At 39.3% G+C, this 24,983-nt stretch overlaps 1 protein-coding gene across 1 annotated transcript in view; it reads left to right on the top strand.

The window, feature by feature from the left end:
- The window catches only part of atrnl1a (attractin-like 1a), a 259,397-nt gene that overhangs the window by 113,619 nt on the left and 120,795 nt on the right, over positions 1-24,983 (top strand). The window contains 4 exon segments of the mRNA XM_037782216.1: positions 4,671-4,723; positions 17,254-17,348; positions 18,832-18,910; positions 22,102-22,259. Of these exon segments, the coding sequence (XP_037638144.1) occupies positions 4,671-4,723; positions 17,254-17,348; positions 18,832-18,910; positions 22,102-22,259 (385 nt within the window).

Genomic DNA, 24,983 nt, shown 5'->3' with positions numbered 1-24,983 from the left:
TTGATACCGGTAGCTCGCTTGCTAGTAGGGCTGCCGTCTCTTAGTCGATTAGTCGACTAATCGGTCGTTTTGGTCTTAGTCGACTGAGATTTCTTTAGTTAAATAGTAATTTTTTATGTTGTTTGGAAGTGGTTTCCTTGTTTGAATAAACTTTATTGTGATGGTACAGGACAGAACTGACCGCTCCATGCTGAGGTTCATGGGTATCCTAATATTTAGCCAATAATGATACTAAACTAATAAAAAATTAATTTCTCAGAACCAAAATTGAAATATATAAAACTGATGACCATAACATTAACCTAAAGCATCATCTCATTGTCTTTGTTGTGAAAAATATCATAAAATTTGACTTGCGATTGGTCTCTACTGAGTCTATTTCTGAAGAGTTAATGTATTATCAGCAGAGTCAGCCAGCTTCCACTCTGCTGAAATCTCTTCTAACACTTATCTTTATCAGAAGCTGAACCTGATGTCTAACCTCCTCTGGGGGGAGGCAGAGCAGATTTCTGTCTAATATTTGGCTCCAGCTTAAATAAATGTTGTATATTTAGTGATTCAAATATGTGATAGAAGTATTTTATGGATCATATTTGGCTCTGAAGGGAGCCAGAGGCAATTTATGACATCACATTTATCACAATAAATTGTGTTGTGCTGAAATAGTTTTAGTCCTCAAAGTGCTCCTTTGTGTCAGTCGCCTGGAAGCAACTCCAAAGAGTTTAAACACAGAGTCCTCTTGAGAGGACACTGCTCTCTGTCCAAGTCTCCTCTCTGGATCCAGAACTTCACAAAGTCCTCTTGAGAGGGCGATACTCTCTGGATCCAGAACTTCACAGAGTCCTCTTGAGAGGACGATACTCTCTGGATCCAGAACTTCACAGAGTCCTCTTGAGAGGACGATACTCTCTGGATCCAGAACTTCACAGAGTCCTCTTGAGAGGACGATACTCTCTGGATCTGGAACTGTTCTTTCATGAACATCTCTCACCTTCTTATTAGTTTCACTTCTCATTAGGTTCGTCTGTTGGTTCATCGGTTGGTTGGTTGGTTGGTTGGTTGGTTGGTTGGTTGGTTGGTTGGTTGGTTCGTCTGTTGCTTGGTTGGTTGGTTGGTTTGTTGGTTCGTCTGTTGGTTCATCGGTTGGTTGGTTGGTTGGTTGGTTGGTTGGTTCGTTTGTTGCTTGGTTGGTTGGTTGGTTTGTTGGTTCGTCTGTTGGTTCATCGGTTGGTTGGTTGGTTGGTTGGTCGTTGCGGTTTGTTTTGGTTGACAGATACGGAAAGGATACCGTCACATTACTCAGACTACAACAATAAAAGCGGTAACTTCCCTCTACCTCCACATAGACTCAAATGAAGCAAATATATCGATTCTGGCATTAAAAAAAATATTTAAAATTGTATAAAACAATTGTGATACACAGGTGAATCATTTTTTTTTTCCCACCCCTGGAGTTTATTGCAAAAACTAGTAAAGTAGTTCTATCATATGTCCAAAGACTAGATATAATATGATGAGAAAAAACTCACTTTTCAGCCAAACGGAAAATCACATTTGTGGTTATAGACGAGCCCAGAGAACACTTCCACCAAAGGAACTGCAGGCACAAATGGGTTAAACTGATTCAGGCGCTACTATTAGAGGCCAGAATCATCATTCAGCTTCTTTACTGTTTTTTATTTGTGGCTCTAAACTCCTGATTCAGGATGTGAGCTCAGTGAAGCAGTCGTGGTTCAAGGCCGCGTCCTTGGAAATATTCAGTATTCAGCGCTGCTCTGTGACCTGCTGCAGCACTACAGACGAATCCACAAACAGTCAGGCTGTAAACGTAAACCTGCCCTCTTCGTTCTTCTTCACTTAGTCCTCTGTTTTCCTCTGTCGTTCTTTCCCTGTATGTTTGTTTTTATGCTCTCTCTCTCTCTCTCTTGGATGATTTACTCTCTATATTTAGTAACGCTTGTCAAATATCTGCACATGGATTTGATTAGTTTTCTCTTTTCCAAATGGCCACGATACAGAACTTCAGTTTAGCTGTCGCAATGTCAATAAACATCCGTTTGTTTTTCTTTTTAAAGTCTTCCAGATGAAAAAGAAAGATGCATGCCACTCCGTCACACTCTTAAAAGCCTCGACATTATAATAACAATCACATTTGGTCCACGTTTTTTAACATTTCTTGCCAGTGGAAGTTAAATAACTGTGGCTTTTGTTCTCCACTGCCAGGCAATAATTTTCCTATCTGTACTTCAGGTACATGTCATCCATCTTGACACTTTAATGGCCTCAACAGCATGTTCATCATTTCTTCATGATAACTTAAAAAAAAAAAAAAAACCTTTAACCCTGATATTTTTCTTTAATTACTTTTGCCGAGTGTTAACGTTTACATTATCGTTAAGAGCCCTTCTGTTCCTGGACCACGTGGCCCTTCTGCAAATCCCATTATGTATTTAAAGAAATTCATTAGAGTTCTACTGGAAAAATCTATATATTTCCTTTTTTCACTTAATTGTATGGCGGCGGAGCTCACTGATCATTAGAGACTTCCCCTTAACCTAAAGGTCACAACTTTCAACCGCAGCCAATTACCGTCCATCAACAAATGTGTGTCTTTTGAAGAGACGGTCAGCGTCTATCTGGTCACAGCGAAGAACTGAGAGAAAGGGCTGAAATGTCAAAATGAAATGCAAATGAAAAGTAGATTCTTGTTCGACAAGTGACTGGCACGGCCCGATAAACTGTTTTTCTCCACAGTGTTTTTTTTGTGAAGGGAACAAATGTCCATAATGACAGCGGTTGATGTATAAACTGAAATGTCAGGGTGTTTTTCTATTTCCATCGTCAAAAGTATGTCAAGTATGTTTCCCATTTTGTGGCCGTGGTTAATGCCAATCTAAAGACAGAAATCTGAATGAAAGAGACAAATACAAAACAAACCTTTTTCACTTGGATTTAAAAAGCTGCTACAACTAGCTACCATAAAGGAATATCGCAGTATATAAAAGTATCTCTATGCTCTTGAATGGTTGCAAAAAGGGTACCTTAATGTACCTTAAAGGGAGATTTGTCAAGTATTTAATACTCTTATCAACATGGGAGTGGACAAATATGCTGCTTCATGCAAATGTATGTATATATTTATTATTGGAAATCAATTAACAACATAAATCAATGACAGATATTGTCCAGAAACCCTCACAGGTACTGCATTTAGCATAAAAAAATATGCTCAAATCATAACATGGCAAACTGCAGCCCAACAGGCAACAACAGCTGTCAGTGTGTCAGTTTGCTGACTTGACATAACTTGCCGCCAAACTGCATGTGATCATCATAAAGTGGGCATGTCTGTAAAGGGGAGACTCGTGGGTACCCATAGAACCCATTTACATTCACTTATCTGGAGGTCAGAGGTCAAGGGACCCCTTTGAAAATGGACATGACAGTTTTTCCTCACCAAACATTTGAGGCCACTTTGGAGCGTTATTAAACCTCCTTCATGACAAGCTAGTATGACATGGTACCAAGGTATCGATGGATTCCTTATGTTTTGTAGTTTCATATGATACCAGTATCTTCACTCTAGCTTAAAAACCCAATAATGCGTTAGATCAATTAGTGGCGTTAAAAAAAAGAAATTGCTTTAACGCCTTTATTATCACATTAGCTTTGAAAGCCCCACTAAATATACTATTTTGTGTTGCACTATCGCCCACTCATGTAGCTCCTCCATCCATCCATCCATCTTCAACCGCTTATCCGGGATCGGGTCGTGGGGGCAACAGCTCCAGCAGGGGACCCCAAACTTCCCTTTCCCGGGCCACATTAACCAGCTCTGACTGGGGGATCCCGAGGCGTTCCCAGGCCAGAGTAGAGATATAATCTCTCCACCTAGCTCCTTGTATTTAGTAATATATTGTTTTGGAACATACTGAGCATATGGATCAGCTTTAGAGGAGAGAAGATTATGCTTCAGGAATTTATGCATATATATTTATTTGTTTTCCATTATTGTGTTTCCAGTGTTACGCTGCATTCACACCAAACGCAAAGCGACCTTTTCACATGGCGTGATTACATATAAAGTCAATGCAAAAGAATAGAGGAATAGATGCGAGTTTGTGCACGGTGAGGCGAATGGCGCAAAAGCCTATCAGCTTTGAGATTCTCCTGCTGTTGTCACCGGCGATGTTGAATCAGAAATGGAGCAAATAAATCTTGTTTGTGTCTGTGGCCACCCAGAGCTAGTCCAACCTAAGTTCAAGGTAACAGTGTTTGATATCCAGATTTCCTCTTCATACAAATTCATCAACATTATTCAGCCAGTCCACATATCTAAGCTGGTGACCCTCTGATGCTCCTGCAAGATGCATGAAATCTGTTTTTGAGCATCAAGAGGTTAGATGCTCTCTCTCCTAATGGTGTGTGTCCGCTGGGTAAAAAGGGGACAGCTCTGACTAGACAGGGCTGTCGAGGGAAATCACCTCGTCCACAAAGAGCTGGAGGACGACGACAACACCTGCAGCAACATGAGACACTTCTAACACAAAGATGTGTCTTTGTAAAAACTAAACCCTTATTGAATGCTAACACCTCTCTTGTCTCTCTCTCTTTTTCTTCTTCTTCTTCTTCTTGTTCTTCTTTCCCTCTCCTTTCCTGTGTCGTTCCAGATGTGACTCAGAGAACCGTTACCTTGGTAACCCTCTCCGAGGAACATGCTACTGTAAGTATCCTTCCATCAATATACACCTGAGTCTCCTTCACCTCTCACACTCACAAACACAAACTGAAGTCAGTGATCATCAGGAAGGAAGGAACCCAGAAACCTGCGGAGGCCTCCCTCAGTTCAAATAGCCTTACTTCCACTGACTTGCTGAACTTACAGTATATATATTTATATAATATAGATATAATCTGTCAAACTGTGTTGACCAGTAACCCTGACAGATAGTTCAGGAGCCAGAGGGTTTGTGCAGAGTAACAACCGCTCAATGTGGGAAAAAAAAACTGTCAAAATGTCAATAGAAACTTTTTAAATCTCTCCTGCAGTGTAATCCACGTCTAAAACAAACATCCAGCACAGTTTAGGAGCTTCGAGGAGGGTGTCACGCCAACGCAGTGATTTTATGATGCGTTCAAGACAACTAGGAATTTTCCCACTTGAAATTTCAAACTTCTGACCTCCAAGTGTTCCAGTATGGAGGCAGAACCTGCCAAAATAAATAATAATAAATTAACTTGATAACTCGTTAAATAAATAAATATGTCATTAAATGTAGCAATAATTTAATTATCCCTTTTATTTATTCATATTATTATTTTTTTATTTTTTTTAATTTTTTTATTTTTTTACTTTATATTTATTTTTAAATGTATGCATGCATTTATTTATTTATGCACAATTTTCAAAAATAACTAAATAAATGACTCGATAAATGAATAAATGTGTCATTAGATGTTGCAAAATAATATTAAAAATAAATGTAGCTATTAATTAATTGATAAAATGAGATATAAATTGACATTCCTGTTTAATTTGCTTCTTTGTTTATTTCTTATTATTTTTTGTATTAATTCCCTTATTTATTAACCCTTCTGTTTAATTTTCCCTTTCATTTATTTATGTAATCACTTTTTATTAACTTTTTAATTAATTAATTATTAATTTATTTAAAATTTATTTTATATTTATTTTTAGATGTATGCATTTATTTCTTTATGCTCTTTATGCCAAAATGAAAAATAAATCAATCAATAAATAAATGACTCGAGGCTGAACTCTTAGCAGTGCAACCTCCACATTTTTTCCCGAATAGTTTTGGTGCAGAGAAGATAACATTCAGAGATTCTTTACTGTAATCAGTTACCTAATAACGTTGGCAACATATTTACTGCATGATAGTATGTATATTTTTTTAATTAAATACAGGCAAATATACTTTACGTTGCCTTTTAGTTGTTGGTTTACAGTTTACAATGTGAGCTTCAGTTGTTGTGTGACGCCAGACGACTGCTTCTTGGTGAAGTCGGGGTCGATGGATTTGAGAGACGTTCCATTGGACTTCTTGGTTAATTTTAGGGAAAGATTGTTGTCATGGTTTAAAGCAGGGGTCTCAAACTCGCGGCCCGCAAGACGATATTTTGTGGCCCTCACCTTGATATGAAAGTTTAATGTTAGTGCGGCCGCAAAGTTTTTTTTTTTTTTTTTTTATAAAGTTATTTTTTTGGGGGCATTTTTTCATTTTTATTGAGGACAGTGGATAGAGTCTTGAAAGGGGGGAGAGAGAGAGTGGATGCGGAAAGGGCCACAGGCCGGATTCGAACCCGGGCCGCCGCGGTCAGGACCAAGTCTTGTTACATGGGCGCCCGCTCTACCAACTGAGCTAACCACGCGCCCTCGGCCCGCGAGCTTTATGTGGAAGGTCCCTTTGTTGCGCGAGCCCGAGCTGAACGAACCTACCAATCACAGCGGGGTATGTGGCTCCCGGGGCGGGCCAATCACAGCGGGGTATGTGACCTCCGGGGGCGGGCCAATCACAGCGGGGTATATGCCTCTCGGGGGCGGGCAATCGGCCGGGCTTGATGCAAGCAGAGAAACATTTCACAACAGCTATGGCGGCCCGTGTAACATCGCATAAGCTTGATTAAAGCTTGATTTATACTTCTGCGTTGAATCGACGCCGCAGCCTGACTCCACCTCTCCAGACATGGAACTACACGTCGCGGCGGCGCAGACCGCAACAGCTGTGATTGGTCCAGTCTCTCAGCGATGCTGAGCGGCCAGGACCAAGTTCTACTTCTCTCTGCCTCCATCTGTTCAATGTTTGTTCACACAGATCCACTCACACATATGTTCTCTTCTCGGCGTTGCAGTAATGTCAGTAAAAGTTCTGTGGTTCAACAGTTATTAGCTCCAACTGCGCTCAGTTTCTGTTTGGAGTACAAGAAGAAGAAGAAACTCATAGAGACGCCGCCAACTAGCGGCTTGGTGGTGTAACTGCAGAACAACACAAACACAGCAGGCACAGCTTTACTGCGGAGTGACACCAAGTGGAATGAATATATATCATGTCTTTTTCAAAGCCTGCAGTGAAGAGAAAGGCTGGTGACGAGCACAGACAATTTCAGGAAAAGTGGGAGACGCAATAGAGGCCATGTTCAGAAGAACCGTTCATGTTCTTCAATGTTCCACTCATGTTCAGAAGAACCCATTCAAGTTAAAGAACTGTTAATAATGACGTTTGAGAAGATTGTTTTTTTTTTTTAACAAAGCTTTTTTTGTGGAATACCTGATGCGGCCCAGCCTCACCCAGACTCTGCCTCCAGCGGCCCCCAGGTAAACTGAGTTTGAGACCACTGGTTTAGGAGCTTCGAGGAGGGTATCACGCCAACGCAGTGATTTTATGATGCGTTCAAGACAACTAGGAATTTTCCCACTTGAAATTTCAAACTTCTGACCTCCAAGCGTTCCAGTATGGAGGCAGAACCTGCCAAAATAAATAATAATAAATTAACTTGATAACTCGTTAAATAAATAAATATGTCATTAAATGTAGCAATAATTTAATTTCCCCTTTATTTATTCATATTATTATTTTTTTACTTTATATTTATTTTTAAATGTATGCATGCATTTATTTATTTATGCACAATTTTCAAAAATAACTAAATAAATGACTCGATAAATGAATAAATGTGTCATTAGATGTTGCAAAATAATATTAAAAATAAATGTAGCTATTAATTAATTGATAAAATGTGATATAAATTGACATTCCTGTTTAATTTGCTTCTTTATTTATTTCTTATTATTTTTTGTATTAATTCCCTTATTTATTAACCCTTCTGTTTAATTTTCCCTTTCATTTATCTTTTTTATTAACTTTTTAGTTAATTAATTATTAATTTATTTAAAATTTATTTTATATTTATTTTTAGATGTATGCATTTATTTCTTTATGCTCTTTATGCCAAAATGAAAAATCAATCAATCAATAAATAAATGACTCGAGGCTGAACTCTTAGCAGTGCAACCTCCACATTTTTTCCCGAATAGTTTTGGTGCAGAGAAGATAACATTCAGAGATTCTTTACTGTAATCAGTTACCTAATAACGTTGGCAACATATTTACTGCATGATAGTATGTATATTTTTTAATTAAATACAGGTAAATATACTTTACGTTGCCTTTTAGTTGTTGGTTTACCATTTACAATGTGAGCTTCAGTTGTTGTGTGACGCCAGACGACTGCTTCTTGGTGAAGTCGGGGTCGATGGATTCGAGAGACGTTCCATTGGACTTCTTGGTTAATTTTAGGGAAAGATGTTGTCATGGTTTAAAGTAAACCAACATCAACTGTAAGTAGGAGACGAATTGCAAACCCTATTCTCCAGCTTCCACCTCACCCTCCTCCTTAATAGGTCTTTCTGCTCTAATAACAGCGTCTCACTACTTCTGGCTTTGCTTTTTAGATGATTTTGAGGTTTAAAGTTCATTCTTGACCTTGGAAACACTTTGAAAGGTTTTAAGCCAACAGACAACGAGGAGGACAGGGTTATCATTACTACCACTTATCCAGGTCCAGCATGAAAGAGGAGAGAGAGAGAGAGAGAGAGTTTCTGTCCAGGACTTTGTTTTCCTGTTTCCAGATGCTTGCAGGGATCACATTGACTTAGCTCATTTGCAACAAATTGCTGGTCTTGGTTTTAAAGGGCAGACGGAGGAGGAATGCTGCAGTCAAAACAGATGTTTTGAGGAGCACACGCACCCTCGTCTCTCTAGTACACTAACACACACACACACACACACACACACATCCAGTCTATGGATTGCCATCATCAGTTTTAATGTTATAACACAGTAGAATAAAGTTCAAGTGCTGTCAATGTCAATAGCCCTCTGTAGCTTGAGTGGGTCTATCATTGTTTGAATGAGGGAGGCTCGAGAGGATCCAGCAATCAGAGGAGTCAGTCAGTGGTCACCTCAGATATGTCTTTGATCACAAAAACAACTTCTGTTCAGGACGGAGGAGGGTACACGGGTTCACCTTTACTGCTGCACAGCTTTTATCTTTAAATCACATTTAGAATCAGACATTTTAACATAGACGTAACCTCTGTAACCTCTTCACATTCGTCTTTTGAATGTTTTAAACTAACATTCTGCCCACATCCTACACCTTTTAAAACAACATCATATTTGATATTCTAACCCGTAATAATTCAGCTAACATTTTGGGAACATAAACAGCTTCCTCTAAACATGAACCTGTGCTATCATCTGGAGAGAGTTAATTTACAGTCCAGCGATGATATGGTTTTACTCCGTCTGCTGGATTCAGGACTGAGGTTTGAGGGCACTAGATGGCACCAATGCAATACGGTTGTCCAGTATCATGAAGGGCTTTTTAGATAATGTATAGACTCAGACATGTAAACACACAAACACAGGTTTTAATGGCTCCTAAAGGCCTCCATATCTCCATGGCTGCAGCTGAAGTGGTGTGTGTTCTCAGATGCATTTGACGACATTGTGTTCTGTCGTTAATGTGACGTTATCTTTGCTGTCGTCTATGAAACCGGGTTAGTTTTGTTTGAATAGGAGCGACCACACTCAGGAGTACACACATTAATGCACACACACACAGGCAGAGAGATAGTGTGTGTTTAAATTACACATTTAAAAGCCGTCCGTTTCCTTGTGCTCTAAGGAGAGCAGCCGCAACTGTGGTTGAGGTCAATATTAGTCTTAAATGTCACTGGAAGGAAGGTGGTGATAAAAAGCTTTTATCTCTATCAGGTAGAATTACATGTAGAGTCTATGAGAGGCAACGTCTGTTCAAAATGTACCTTAAAGGGGGATTTAAGTATTTAATACTCTTATCAACATGGGAGTAGACAAATATGCTGCTTTATTCAAAATGTATGTATATATTTATTATTGGAAATCAATTAACAACACAAAACAATGACAGATATTGTCCAGAAACCCTCACAGGTACTGCATCTAGCATAAAACAATATGCTCCAATCATAACATGGCAAACTGCAGCCCAACAGGCAACAACAGCTGTCAGTGTGTCAGTGTGCTGACTTGACTATGACTTGCCCCAAACTGCATGTGATGATCATAAAGTGGGCATGTCTGTAAAGGGGAGACTCGTGGGTACCCATAGAACCCATTTACATTCACATATCTGGAGGTCAGAGGTCAAGGGACCCCTTTTGAAAATGGCCATGACAGTTTTTCCTTGCCAATATAAAGTGTAAGTTTGTAACATTATTTAACCTCCTTCATGACAAGCTAGTATGACATGGTTGGTACCGATGGATTCATCAGGTTTTCTAGTTTCATATGATACCAGTATCTTCACTTGCTTAGGCCGCTAAAACCTAAAAATCATAATTTGCATTAATGCGTTAAAGAAATGAATGGCGTTATTGTGTTATTATTGCGTTAACTTTGACAGTCCTTCAGGCCTCCTTAAACTAATCAAATGAAGCAATCTGACAAGGGATGGTTAGTTGTTTTTCGATTGGAAATTGATACTGTGGGCAACCTGCAACCAGGAGACAAGAGCAAACATTGCTTCACTTTAAAGGGCCACAAGCTCATACACTGTTCATACCTGTACCTACGAAAAGTGATACACTGTAATCCGTGTGTATCCCACGAAATCAATTCATATTTAATCCACGTAATGCTGAACCAGGAAGTATAAAGAGCGTCAAACGGCGTGTACGGAGGAGGTCGGGGTGGATAGGTGGGTCTAAAAACACCAGACTTTCGCCCAGGAGAGTGGCGTTCGTGTCCCGTGTGAAACCAGAAGTCAACGTTGATTTATTTGTCACGTAATTTACGTACTTTAGTAACGCCACTTTCAGAGTTATCTTAAGCAAAACCACCATCTTTTTCTAAACTTAACTAAGTCGTTTTATTGCCTAAACCTAAGGAAGTTGTTTCCTGTGAAGACGGAAGTTTATTTTGAAAAGACTGTATGCATTTAAAGAGTGGAAATTAACATGTGTTGCTGGACATTCGTAGGAATACAAACAAAGAAGGAGGAATAACTTTTTCATAACATATTACATGAAGTGTTGCTTGAGGATATGTTGCAGCAACTTGCAATGATACAGGTTCAGCCTACTAACCTGTATTCCTCTGGAGGTCACACCTTCCGTAAGCTTTGTCCTTTAAGTGACATTATCAATGCGTATGGTTATGGCCTCTGTAAAATAATATCTCTCCTCTCCCCGGAGAGTACATGAGGCTGGATTTGTTCCGTCCATGTGGCAGTAACCGACAGGCTTGTCTGCTTTAGAAAGCCGTGACACCAAATCACTTACAGGGGACCGAGAGACCAGGAGCAGAGGTGAAGCACTTGACTGAAACCCCTTAAAGGTGAACAGAAGACCATTATCTAAACCAAACAACCACTCAAGGTTGAAGAGCTGAACATCAGAAGTCCAGCCCCCCCTTTGACATCTGCTCTGAATCAGACATGTTTAGTAGTCTACTCCCCTCTCTCTCTGTCTGCCTGCCTCTCCTGTCTCTTAACCCATTTGTATAGCGGCGCTGTTTCAAAGTCAGTAGTAAGCCGACTCGTTGGACGTGAACTCAGTATGTGTAGTTTATGTGTATTCAATCACACTGTGGCAGCAGCTTGTTTGGATTCAAGCCTCACATGCTGTAGAGAAGCACATTATTTATCCCAGAAACATCTGATATAACAGTGTTTCTGGTCAGATTTCAGACATTAAGTGATCAAGCTGGTGTTATTTTATCTTTATTAGTTTCTATTTTTATGCAGATGACTCCCAGATCTATTTCTGGTTTGACTCCAACGACACAACACAACTGGCCAAAATACAATCCTGTCTTACTGATATTAAAAACTGGCTTTCACAACATTTTCTTCAGCTAAACTCAGATAAACCTGAAGCCTTTATAACGGATCCAGACTCCTCTAGCGAGCACTTCCTCCCTCACGTAGGTTCTCTGTCCTGCTGCGTCAAAACCTTGGTGTTATCTTTGATAACAAACTAAACATTGACCAACAGGTGAAGTCCATCATTCAATCAGGTTTTTTACACCTTCGGATAATCTCGAAAATTAGATCTTTTTTTATCTCCTAAGAATCTAGAAATGGTCATCCATGCTTTCATGACACGTTTAGTTTTTTTTTTAAATCCGTTTTTCTGCTGCTCCCGTCCACAGCCGCTTCACCTCGCCTTCAGACAGCCGCTTTATGACGGGAAAGCCACCAGACTCCATTCACAAAACCAGTCATTTTATCACAGGGGAGTATACATACAACCCTACTTCAAAAAATCTGAACAAACCCTTTTAGTTATTTCCAAACTTAGCACAGCTAACGGAGTTGCTGGCCTACACACAACCCCACTACAAAAAATACAAACTAACACTGACGTTGACTCAGCTAGTGCTAGTGTTCACAACATTCATAACCTTATTGATTACTGTGGTAACCTACGTCACTGCTTCCAGCTAACGGCTGAGTGGACGTTAACATTTGGAAATACTGCAGTTGAACAAGAACACAGAATAAAGTTGCGTTTTCTTGCAGAAACTTGTTCATAAATTCATGTTGATGAAATGTTTTCGTCAGACTGATGAATGTGAGCGTCCATATATTGACGGCTGTGTTTCTCATCTCACTCGGGGATTAAATGCAGGCGAGCGATGCTTTGGTTCAGTTAACGCTGTCATATTTAACCACCAGTCAATTGATGAAAAGCAACTTTGCTATTTTAATGAGTTTGCCCCCAGTCAGGCTAGCATTTATGAGCAGGCATCACCAGGACAATGCTTTAATGAACTGCTGTCATATTCTATCTCAGTCAGCTACGAGGGGACGTCTAATTAGGGACGGCCACCAAAGTGTCCCACCACGTCTATACTGGAAAGACCAGCTAACACCAGTCAGTCCGCAGTCTTACCGCCCTCAGGCCTGCTTGGAAAAGCTCATTCAAGCCGAACAACAGTGGCTCCAATATTTACTGACAGCCTCACAAACCCAATTAAAATGACAATTAGAGACAACCAGCACAAATATCACTGATTGATGATTTAATGTCCAACAATCTGGATGCAGAGAAATAAAGAGACTTGATTCGTCCCAGATTTCCTCTCATAGTGCTAAAATAATATCAAAGACAAATGAAATGTAATCTAGTGGGGGCCAATTCAGACCTCAAAGTAGCTGCACGGCGGTGATCAGCAATCAACAACGTTCGTGGCCCGAAGCCGTTCATTAGACCGGGGTCTGGCGTCCGTCCAGGGTGCCTCGGTATCTGCTGACAGGCGGTCTGTCTGGAAGCCGTTCCAACATGGATTAATTGGTCCTATCAGGCCAAAAAAAACTTCTTTTTTTTTTTTGCAATCCAATAGTTACCCTTTGCTTTGACAGGCTATTAAATATTCTGACTGATTTTAGATCACTAAGAGTTTGATACACTTCCAGTGTGTTTGGCATTTTGAGAAGAAATGTACACATTGACTCAGTTCCATACTAAATATTCAAATTAGGGCTGTCAGTCGATTCAAATATTTAATTGTGATTAATCACAAATTAATTGCACTGTTCAAAATGTACCTTAAAGGAAGATTTGTCAAGTATTTAATACTCTTATTGACATGGGAGTGGACAAATATGCTGCTTTATGCAAAATGTATGTATATATTTATTATTGGAAATCAATTAACAACACAAAACAATGACAGAGATTGTCCTGAATTCCTTAGGTTTTCTAGTTTCATATGATACCTGTAGCTTTACTCTAGCCCTAAAACTGACCTGCTACAGCCTCTGAAAGACAGTAAAGTCAGTCTGCGATCCAGTGGGTCTTAGAGGGTTAAAGAACAGTCAGTTTCTAATAAATCGGGGTCACCTGACCTCATGCATACATTACCTCCAGGTTACCTTGACCTCCGTTTAGGCGTGATGGTGAATCCGTGTTGTCCTTGTGTTTACTCCGCTGGTTCTACCCTGTTTCCTCACTGAGACGTTGTCTGGCCTGCGCCGCGCTGCGCCAGGCAGGTGTTGCAAATGGGAAATAATGAGTTGTTAACAAGCATTAAATGAAACCTCAGCAAGAGATTGTGACAAACTGACATCGCAGGTGAGTTTTTTTTTTTTTTTTTTTTTTCTATCCGAAGCCGGAATATCAAATTACGTTCCAGATGAGGGGCTTTTTCTCTTCTACTTTCTCATTCCCGCATCATCGGTGTTTTGTTTCATATAGGCTGAATCAGCTTACACATTATGGTAATAAGATCATCCATCTGTGAACCTGAGAAATTGGCATGGACTGTTTCTATTTCAGCTCTTGTGGGGATCGTTAATACCTTTAGTGATACCTTGATACGATTCATCCGCAGTGAGAATTCTCACATGTGCTCGTGTAATTGAGTTTGCCTAAGTGAAACTGCTGTCAGATTTCTCAGATGGGATTTGTAATTAGCTGAGATGAACTTTTAAACCTGGCTGCTGCTCTTGTTCCTAACAGCCTTGAAATCAAACATATTAGGAAACACACAGAGGGACTCTCTTTTTCTGCTGTACTGTCATTTGTTTGGTTAACGACTGTACGCAGACACCTGTAGATACTCTCACTAGCAGCTACATGTGCAGATACCGGATGCATTGAGAGGTAAACACATGCACTTCTACAGAAACCCAAATACTGTGAAGTCGCACTGCCGACCCTTTTGGGATAAACAAGTGAGCAGCAGCAGCAGCAGTGCTCGTCTGCCTGGGAGGGAGAGAGGGATGTCTTTGATGTGATGATATCTGCCGTTCGGGCTAACTCGCCATGAAGGCTGAACAAAACAAGGGGTGTTTGTCAAACATAATTTGCTTTCGTCTTGGTGACGCCCCGGGATTGTAGAGCTGAAAGGAAGGTGATAAAACATCTCAAGCTTTTTTCTGCTCTGAGAGTTAAATAAAAGCTGAATGTGTCTCCGCTGACTGCTGCCACTCAGTGTTAGACAGCAGCAGATCACCTGTAGCAGCGCTGGATGTGCTTTTACAGGAACATTCATACAGTTTATGACATGACTGATTGTCTGCCTGACACAGCCGGAAAAGAGAGAGAGAGAGATACACTGGATTGCCATCGCCTTCTATAGACCCTTTTTTTCTGTTAGTAAACATGATGATGTATTTTGTTGGATGAGCGTTAAGTTGAGGCAGAATAATTCTCTGAAAATGTTAGTTATCACTAGCAAGTATAGTTGGCTTGTTTTTTTTTTTAACAATGACTGAAGAAAATACTAGTTTCCCTCAATATGTAGCCTATTGTCACTCACGAGATTAAATGCAGAGGTCAAATTTCATCACGAATATAATTAAGTTTAACTTAAGTCTAAGTTTGTTTGTTTCTTTGTTTGTTTTTTTAAGTTAAGCTATAAGTGTCCTTTTTTTTTTTTTTTTTTTTTTTTAAGTTTAAGTTTTAGGTTAAGTTAAAGTTGTTTTAGTAAGTTCAATTTTAAGTTATTATTTTTTTTTTTTAAGTTTAAGTTAAATTTAAGTTTGTTTTTTTAAGTTAAGTTCAAGTTTGTTAAGTTTTATTTTTTAGTTTTGTTTAGTTTTTCAAGTTAATTTTATGTTTGTTTTTTTTAATTTTTTTTCCTTGTTTTCTTTTTAAGTTAAGTTAAGTTTTAAGTGTTTTTATTAGTTTTAAGTTTAAGTTAAGTTTCAAGTTAAATTTAAGTTTAATTTTTTAACAATGGCAGAAGAAAATCCTAGTTTCACCCACTCCGCAGGATCCCGAGTGTTAGTTTAGAAAGTTAACATTAACCGATGGGACCAGATTAGCCGACCGCTACGCCGCTGGAGACTACTGCAGGAGGAGCAGACGGCCGGCTAACGTTAGTCAGCTAGCTAGATTGTCCGGAGACTGACCAACTAGCTAGCTACCGCCTGCCCTCCTCCTGGTGAAGTCGTCTCCTGGCGGCGAGGAGTGAGGCAGAGGGACCGTGACCCAGCGCTCTCCGCTGTTGGGCTCATTTTCCGTAAATTGAGGACGTATAAATCTTTGGATGCCTATAGTTAACGATCCTTCAGTAAAGTCAGTCAGAAAGAGAGTTGGACAATATCGGAGAAGCGTTTCAGAGACGGAGAGAAAGGGCTGCTAATAGTTTAGACTTCTGCTAACCGCAGCCAACGGCTCACGGCGCCGCTTAGCAGAAGGTTAAATATATAAACAAGCAACATTTACTGTCAATATTACAATAACTGGTTTGATTGATGGCCACGACTGTATGGAAATAGACCCAGAAGTTGAAAACATCAACTTTTTTGTGAGATGAAAATAAAAGTGTTGCCAACATCACACACACCTGGATTGGCCTGAAGGTTTCACACTCAGCAGTCACGCTGATGAAGTTAATAAATATCCTCTCAGCTCGTTACAAAGCTGCTTTCTCTCCTCATTCTCTCTCTTCTCTCTCCTCCTCCTCTTACTCAGTGTTTTTTTATCTCCTCCTCCCACTCCTCCCCCCCGTCCAGCGGGCAGACAAGGTGACCCAGTGTGTCTCCTGCTGTCCGTCCAGATGTTGAATCGCTGTGGTTCCCCGTCTATACGTTGGTCATTGTCTCTGTGACAAAGAGCTGCTTCCAGAGGCTCAATAGGAGATCTTTCAGAAATGATTAACCGTCTGATAGAACATGATTATTCAGACTATCACTCACGTTCTATTGATTGAACCGTTAGCTCGTTGAAGAAAACGGCGTCCTCATCGTCAGCGTTCGTGTTCATATTTATAAAACATGTATGTGATCGTGCACACGTATGTTCTCTTTTTTTATTTTGTCACAGGATGGATTAAATGCAGAGGTCAAATTTCATGTACAGTATGTACCTGAATGTATGTGACAAATATAATAAAGTTGTTTTTTTTTAAGTTTTTTAAGTTAATTTAAGTTTAAGTTTGTTTTTTAAGTTAAGTTTAAGTTTTTTTTTTTTTTTTTTTTAGATTAAGATCAACTCACGGTTGGCGTTCTCCGTGTTTTTACTGTCATAAATCTGTCCGTGCTTCATGGCGTTGTCAATAAAATGAGAGGAAGTTATTTGTAACTGTCATTCTGACGAAATACACACAATATATACGAAGTTCATTATGACTGAAACACAAAGTTTGACTGTTTGTTTATTGTGGAAATAAAGCATTAATGTACCACCGCTAACATCTCCCTCTTCCTGTCTTTGTCTTTCTCGCCGTTGCCTAGACAACCTGCTGATCGATTACCAGTTCACCTTCAGTCTGCTGCAGGAAGACGACCGCCACTACACCAGCATCAACTTCATGGCTACACCTGAACAGGTAACACACAGCAGGGTGGGTTGATACGTTCACTTCTGCTTTTAATTTAGGATGTAAACAGGAAGTATTTATAGATTATTTTTTATGTAATTGTGACACTCTCTTATGGGGATGGGTAAGATTTTAACAATACTACTACTCTTACCGATACTGCTTATTGATCCGGTACTTTAACGGTACTCCTAACTGTTGTTATTGTTGTTTTTTAAGAGACAAAATTAAACAAATTAATAACATAATTAACATTGCTTTATCTTGTCATATATACTGTATATAAATAAACATTCGAGTAGCAACTGAAACAGCATTGTTTTGATCAAATCACTTATAATGTGATAATTAAAATGTAAAATAAATAAATTAACATTTATTTACAGTTGAAGAAACGATCATGTTTTGAACAAATCACTTATAAGGTGATAATTAAAATGTAGAATAAATAAAATAATTATTTAGAGTAGAAGAAATTATCATGTTTTAGATAAATCACTGATAATGCAATAATTATAATGTGACATAAATCAAATAAACACTTATTTATAAGAGAACAAATGGTCATGTTTTGAAGAAATATAATTTATATTATTATAATGTGATAATTAAGATGTAAAATAAATAAAATAAACATATTTTTATTAGAAGAAACGGTCATGTTTTGAGCAAATCACATTTATAAACTATAATGTGATGATGGTGGATGGGGCTCATTTAGTAGTGGGTTTTGGTACCCATCCCTACTCTTTTATGATCTAAACATCAAACAACTAAATGGTTGAACTTATTTTTCTATTAAAAATTGTCAATTGTTTTGCTTTTATTAGATAGTGGACAATAAAGACAGTAAAGACAATAAAGACAGAAATCTAGGACAGAGACGTCGTGATGACATGACACAAAGACCTGCAGCCAAAAGTGAACAGGAGTTGTCACGGTTACCTTAACAACAGGTTTCGAAAAGTTAGTTTTTTAAATGCATTTATTCTCCAAATATAAGAATCTGCTGTCAACTGTGAGAGACGTCTAAACTCTTGAGTTTTATCGGACCTGTTTCTCCCTCTCGGAGCCTGAAGGTGTGTTCAGATACAACTTAAAGTTGGAGATTCGAGGCAGCGTTGCAGACAAAATCAATGGAACGACACGAAAAGAGGCCAATACATTCAAATACGCCCGAGGTGACATGAGTTGGAGACGCAGAGGCTGAAGTTAAAAAATGTATTCGCCTGTTTGGACTTCATGAATGTGCAAAAAAGTGCAAAAGGTCGGCACACCGGAAGGAAAATAAGTAAAACTGTGTGAGGCAGCTGTCCAACAACAACAACATGAACCACAGCACTCAATAAATAACCCAAGAAAAACAAATATTTCCCCACCAGGGCTCCACTTCCATCCACTTTAGATCAAAACCAGTCTGTCCACAAGTGTTGTTTTTAATGTCCAGCTCAATAACCTAACCTTGTGTGTTTCTGTGTTTATTGTTGTGCAGGCCAACAAGAACTTGGACATGTCCATCAATGCCTCCAACAACTTCGACCTCAACATCACGTGGTCCTTGAGCTCGACAGGTAGAGAACATCCTCATGTATTTAAATTAATGACACACCTTAAAGGGAGATCTGTCAAGTATTTAATTATCCAGATTGTCCAGATAGACACAACACAAGGAAATGAAGACACTTTTTCACCAATTTGATGACAAACAAAAGTGCTGCATGAAGCTCACAACACAATAGGGGGACAGTAATAGTGATGCACACAGCTGGGACATTCAGACAAGCCCCCAGGAAGAGCGCCGGTCGTTGATCCCAATTTTCATAGCGAACAAAACGGCGGTACTACAACTTCCGTGTCCGTCACGTGATGCCATTGGGCCCAAAAAGACTTTTTCCCATAGACTTACATTGGGAAAGAGTCATCTGTAACTCAGAGGATAATTTTTTTTTTAGGTAAATCAATTACCGAGTACGAACACTCTAATAGCCCTTATTTAAATCATTAGGTCCTTAAAGTTGTAAAAAGCACTAATAGTTGAATACAGAGTTATTTCTCCTCCTCCGTTCATGTGAATGAGACCCAGACCGCGACGACAGCGCAAGCCGTGACGAGGCGTGACGTTGGAACCCCGTGTCCGAGTCATGTGACCGAGCGTACGCTACGCATGCGCATGTCCGATGGGCCCAATGGATGTGAAAGATCATCAGAAGATCTGGGTACTTTTCCAGGTGGAAGTCAGGAAATGACTCAAATAAATATGAGATATCATAGAAATGCCAAAATACACTAGAGAGGGGCTTTAAAGAGGTGCTTGTGTGTGATTCTTTGTGGAGAAACTCAGTTTCACAGATCTGTCGTATGAATGTTAGTCGACTAAGACTTTCTTTAGTGGAGGATAACCCTAGCCAGAATACCTGGAAACACCTGGATTCATGGGGCTTTTAATAGTTCTAGTAAAGGCAATGTCCATAATTATTACACGGCTTTGTTGAATACTCAATTCTGATTGGTCAATCACAGTGTTATATAGTCTGTTATTACTTTATAACAGACCGTTGCTATGTATAACAGACCGTTGCTATGGGCGTAATTGTGATGTCGAACTCTGGTGGACCATTTTTGTGTCAAAATATTGATTTCTTCAGTAAGTAGCCGTGTAATAACCGGGATAATGTACGGCTAGCGGGTCGTTGTTGTGAAATAAACTCCTTCGGGATGCGTCATCGCCCTGTCTGGGTTTATTACACAACAATGACCTGCTAGCTGTACATTATCATTTTCTTAGAAACACTTAAATTGACGCTTCCTCCCTTATTTCATTAAAGACATATTACATCTAGGATCTTGTCAAAGGTAAATTAATAAAGAACATAACGTTACTAAAAGCAGTGAAAAGCCATCAGTCTTTCTAATAGGACATGTTCAGTGCTATCTAATGAAACAGAAAGAGAGCTGTGATATAACATTTAAAACGTGATCCAGTGGTTAATTGTTTAGTCTGTCATTTAGCCGTCTCTCTGCAGAGATATCCCACAGTCGCTATCTTTCATTGGTGGCCAAGTGTCCTTAAGTGAAATGGTCAGATCCACTTCCTGCTCGCCTCCCGGGGATTCCCCCCCCCTCCTCCTGACAAAACACATCAGACGCTGTTTTTGAATTTTTGGCATTAGGCTGTTTTATACATTTTCCCTCCTGATTTCAATTAAGATAAAAGCACTCCTCGGTGTCTGGGGGCCCAGAGCCTCTTCAGCGTGGGACTCTGGGCCGTGTGTGTGAGTGTGTGTGCAGACTATTACAGAGTGTTTAATAGCCCTGATAAAGCAGGAGGTGGAAATATGTTATTCACAACGTTTGAAAGAAGTGCTGATGGAGCTCAGAGGGAAACTGAAATCAGACCACTTCAGCGCTGAGAGACATTTTCCAGCTCGCTCTGAGTTACTGCGAGGTGTCGCCAAAACCGTTTGAAAAGCACCACGTTGACGTTTTAAAATATTCTCACTCAACCTGCTGCTCTCTTAACCACTTTCATCTTCCCAAGGACGTTCACAGTGAAAGCAGCTAGGCTGATGGGTCACTCTGTTTGACTCTCATTTGGCTGCAGACATTTACTCGCGCGAGTTGGGCCGCCGGTATCATTTGTGTTCATTCGCTCTACACGCGCCGGAGAGCAGAAAGAGCTTGTCTCCATAGAAACCAACAACTTTTCTGTCCGCCATTTGGAAGAAATAACCTCTGCTGCTGCTTTGTACATGTTGTGGAAGTCCCAGATATGTCAGAAAACCAAACGCCGTCGTGTCTGGGCTCATAACGTCACCCGGCAGCAAGCTGTATTCACATACAGCGCCATTACACTGACTGTATCTAGCAAGCCATGCGTCGCTACTGCGGTATGAACCCAAAATAAACAGATCGTGCTGTGATTTAATTGTAATAAACACATCAAAAGGATGCTGAAATAACTACATAATGATGCTGATTTGTAAAAAGTATGAATTCATGCTCTGTCAGGTCTGTCCACAAGACGACAAGCAAACAACTTTAAAAATGCTTGTTTTCTGAATGGAGTTTGGATGGATCAGTGCCACGCTATGCAGCTGCTCCATCAACGCTCAACATAAAGTCATCTAGGCATAAATATGGCAGCGACGTTGTTGTAAACGGATCAAAAGGATGCCGAAGTAACTACATAATGATGCTGATTTGTAAAAAGTTTGAATTCATGCTTTTGCAGGTCTGTCCGCAAGACGACAAGAAAACAACTTTAAAATTGCTTGTCTTTTGAATGGAGTTCGGATTTTGATGTGAATTTGCACCATTTGTGTCGCCCGGCGCCTCTTTGCATGGACTAGTTTGTATGTAAAGTTCGATTTGCTCTTAGTGTGAATGCACCATTAAACCATCCTAAATCCGTCACTCAATTACTCACAATTGAGTCTCAATAATTTAGTTTTGCCGCATGTTCAGTATTATGTCAGTATTTGTGTCTCTATCAAAATATATGCATTTTTTTTATTGTAATATAGTAATATGTCATACTTGACTTGACAAATAAGTCAATGTTTGGGTTAAAATAACTACGGAATTGGCGTTACTTAAGTACACCTTTTTGGCCATAACTCAAGAATTCATATGCTAATTATGATAAAATGATGATAAAATGATGACGTGATGCCATTTTGGACTGACATGTATGTAAAGTGACCCTTTGTGTTCTAATTTTCCACTTCGTTCCTCTGTATTTTTTCTCTGTTGTGTCTCTCAGCTGGCACCATCTCAGGGGAAGAGATGCCCATCATAGCGAGGACCAACATCAAGGAGCACCGCGACAGTTTCTCCTGTGAAAAGTTCAACTTCAGACTTCACCACAACATCACATTCTACGTCTACGTGTCCAACTTCAGCTGGCCAATCAAGATCCAGGTAAGGGGGGAGGGGTTCATGGGGATTGGTTGTGAGGAGGACGAAGGATAATGACATCATTTCACTTCATTGAGACCAAAGCTGACCGTTGATCGGCGGCTATTATGGCGGCAAATAATGATTATTTATCGTTATTGATTGACTGTTTTATATAGAACAGTGATAAAAATGCTCATCGCAAGTTCCCTGTGTCCAAGGTGACGTCTTCACATGATTGTTTTTTAACACCAAGAGTCCACAATCAAAGTTTTGAATCATTTTATAGTCAACTAAAGCAGAAAAGAAGCAGCAAAGCCTCACATTGAGGAGCTGGAACCGTTCTGGAATCGACTAATGTTCTGAACATAAAACAGTTATATTAAACTTTAATCAGTTTAACACTAAATATTTGTAAACTTACATACTGTATTTAAAGGCATAAACTTTGCATCTTGAAAATATATATATTTCTTCTGATTTAGATTTGTTTTTATTATCAATTTATTTTGTTATCAATTTATTTTAAGCTATCATAAAATAGATAAATAAATAAATAAGTGGACCAAACAGTTTGAATGAAAGTGCTAAAATATGAACACTTAACACATATTTTAAGTAGACATCATAGTCACTAATATCTTAATGTTGGGTTAAATAGACTTATAATAAAATAATACAAATAAATGATAATAAAATAATCTAAATCAGAAAAAAATATATTTTTAAGACGCACAGTTTATGCTTTTAATTCTGCAAGTTCCAAGGCTTAAAATATTTGGTGTTAAAATGATTATAGTTTAATATAACTGTTTTATTATGTTGTGATCTGCAGAAACTAAAACAGAAAAACTTCTGCAAGGGGACGAACAGCCGTTAAATTGAATCATCGACCTAAGTGAGTCAGTTTAGGTGATGAAAGAGGTAAAGCACCATCATCATCATCATCATCGTCATCATCATCTCCAGGTTTCAGGAGCTGTCTCTCTGCTAAACATACAGCCCTGACAGGACGTTGAGCATAAACTATTCTGCAACATGTGTTTGGCGAAGCTGCTATCACATTTAATGATCTGTGAGTTTCCCAATGTCTCTCCATCAATTATGCAGCACCGGATTAAATCTCCAGGCGGCAGCCGCACACACTAAATATTCACGCCGCCCGCCGCCGCCTTATGATCCATTAAATTGAAGTAGACTTTAGCAGCGATATTTTAAGATGACTGTCATGATGCGGGGGAGCCGGCTGTGTGCTGATGGATGGAGTCAAGAAGTGGAGGAATTAGAAGAGAGTTAAAGACCGATGTTGAGACGGTCGTACAGTCAAAATGTCCAGTGTTGAGGAAAATGGAGACGGCCTGATTGACAGATTGAGGGACAGCGGGTCTGGAGACGGATAAAGACGTAAAGCAGAGGATGGATGTATGGATGGAGTGATGAATGATGGGGGGGATGATAAACTACAGTAGCTGCTCGGTTACTGTAGCATTCAGGTAAAAGTTAAACGAAAAATACAGATTTAAAATCATCTTGGAGACATGAAATGATCCTTCACTCTGAGGTTTATTTAGATTTATGAATGATATTTAAAACATAAGGCTCACACTTATTTTATCTTTTTTATTTTTATCAACAAATCCTGCGAAGAGACTCGAGGGTGAAATGCATTGCCTCAACAATCCCCGCCTCAACAGGGAGGATTATTCATTATTCATTAGTCATTGGAAACTGTTTGGGAAAGGGCATGTGATTGGATGAACCATCTGTCAATCAAACTAATGAAAACAAAACTAATCGAAGACATCTAGAAAAGCCTTCAGTGTCGTTCTCTGCTCTTCTTTCAATGAAGAAATACTCTCCAGTTCTGATATAACTGATGCTAATGCGGCTACACTTCAGGAGCCGCCATTGTTGTTTAGAACCAACAGTCGCCTCTCTGTGTCGTCACGTCACATCTAAGCCACGCCCCTAGCTGCCAGTAGCTCCTCACTGATTGGTCCGTGCTTTGGCTCCCAGGACACAAAGGCTTTACTAAGATGGATATACGTTTGACATTTGATCCTGTGAATCTCGCGTGATCTCGTGACATTGCGAGATTCCAGCTGCCGTGCGAAGTTACCAGGTAGTGGAAAAGAAAAAAAAAAAAAAAAAGTTTTGTGAATTGTTTATTCCAGTTTTAAACAAATTAAATACTAGCAGTATTTATAGTATACTGTTCTCCTCCACTGTTTGTAACTATAATTCGTAGCTAATTCGTTTATAGCCCACAAAATCAATGCATATATAATCCAAGTAATCGTGAACCAGGAAGTATAAAGAGCAACAAACGCTGCGAGGTCGGGATGGATGAGTTGGTCAAAAAACACCAAACCTTCACCAGGAGATCGCTGTTCCGTGTGAAACCAGATGTCAACGTTGATTAATTTGTCACGTAACTTCCGTACTTAAATAAGGCCTTTTTTGTAGTTAGTTTAACCCGAATGTTGATTTATTTGTCAAGTAACTTCCGTACTTAAGTAACGCCACTTCAGTTATTTTAACCTAAACGTTGCATTTTTTTTTTACGTAACTTCCGTACTTAAGTAACGCCATTTTCTAAGTTGTTTTAACCCAAACGTTGACTATTTGTCACGTAACTTCCATACTCAAGTAATGCCACTTCCGTAGTTATTTTAACCCAAACTACAATCTTTTCCTAAACATAACCAAGTATTCTGTGAAGACTGAAGTTTATTTTGAACAGACTGT

This window comes from Sebastes umbrosus, chromosome 10 (genome assembly GCF_015220745.1).
Source record: "Sebastes umbrosus isolate fSebUmb1 chromosome 10, fSebUmb1.pri, whole genome shotgun sequence".
NCBI classification, from domain to species: domain Eukaryota; kingdom Metazoa; phylum Chordata; class Actinopteri; order Perciformes; family Sebastidae; genus Sebastes; species Sebastes umbrosus.
The sequence above is the reverse complement of the archived record's forward strand: the minus strand, read 5'-3'. Positions and strand labels throughout refer to the sequence as shown.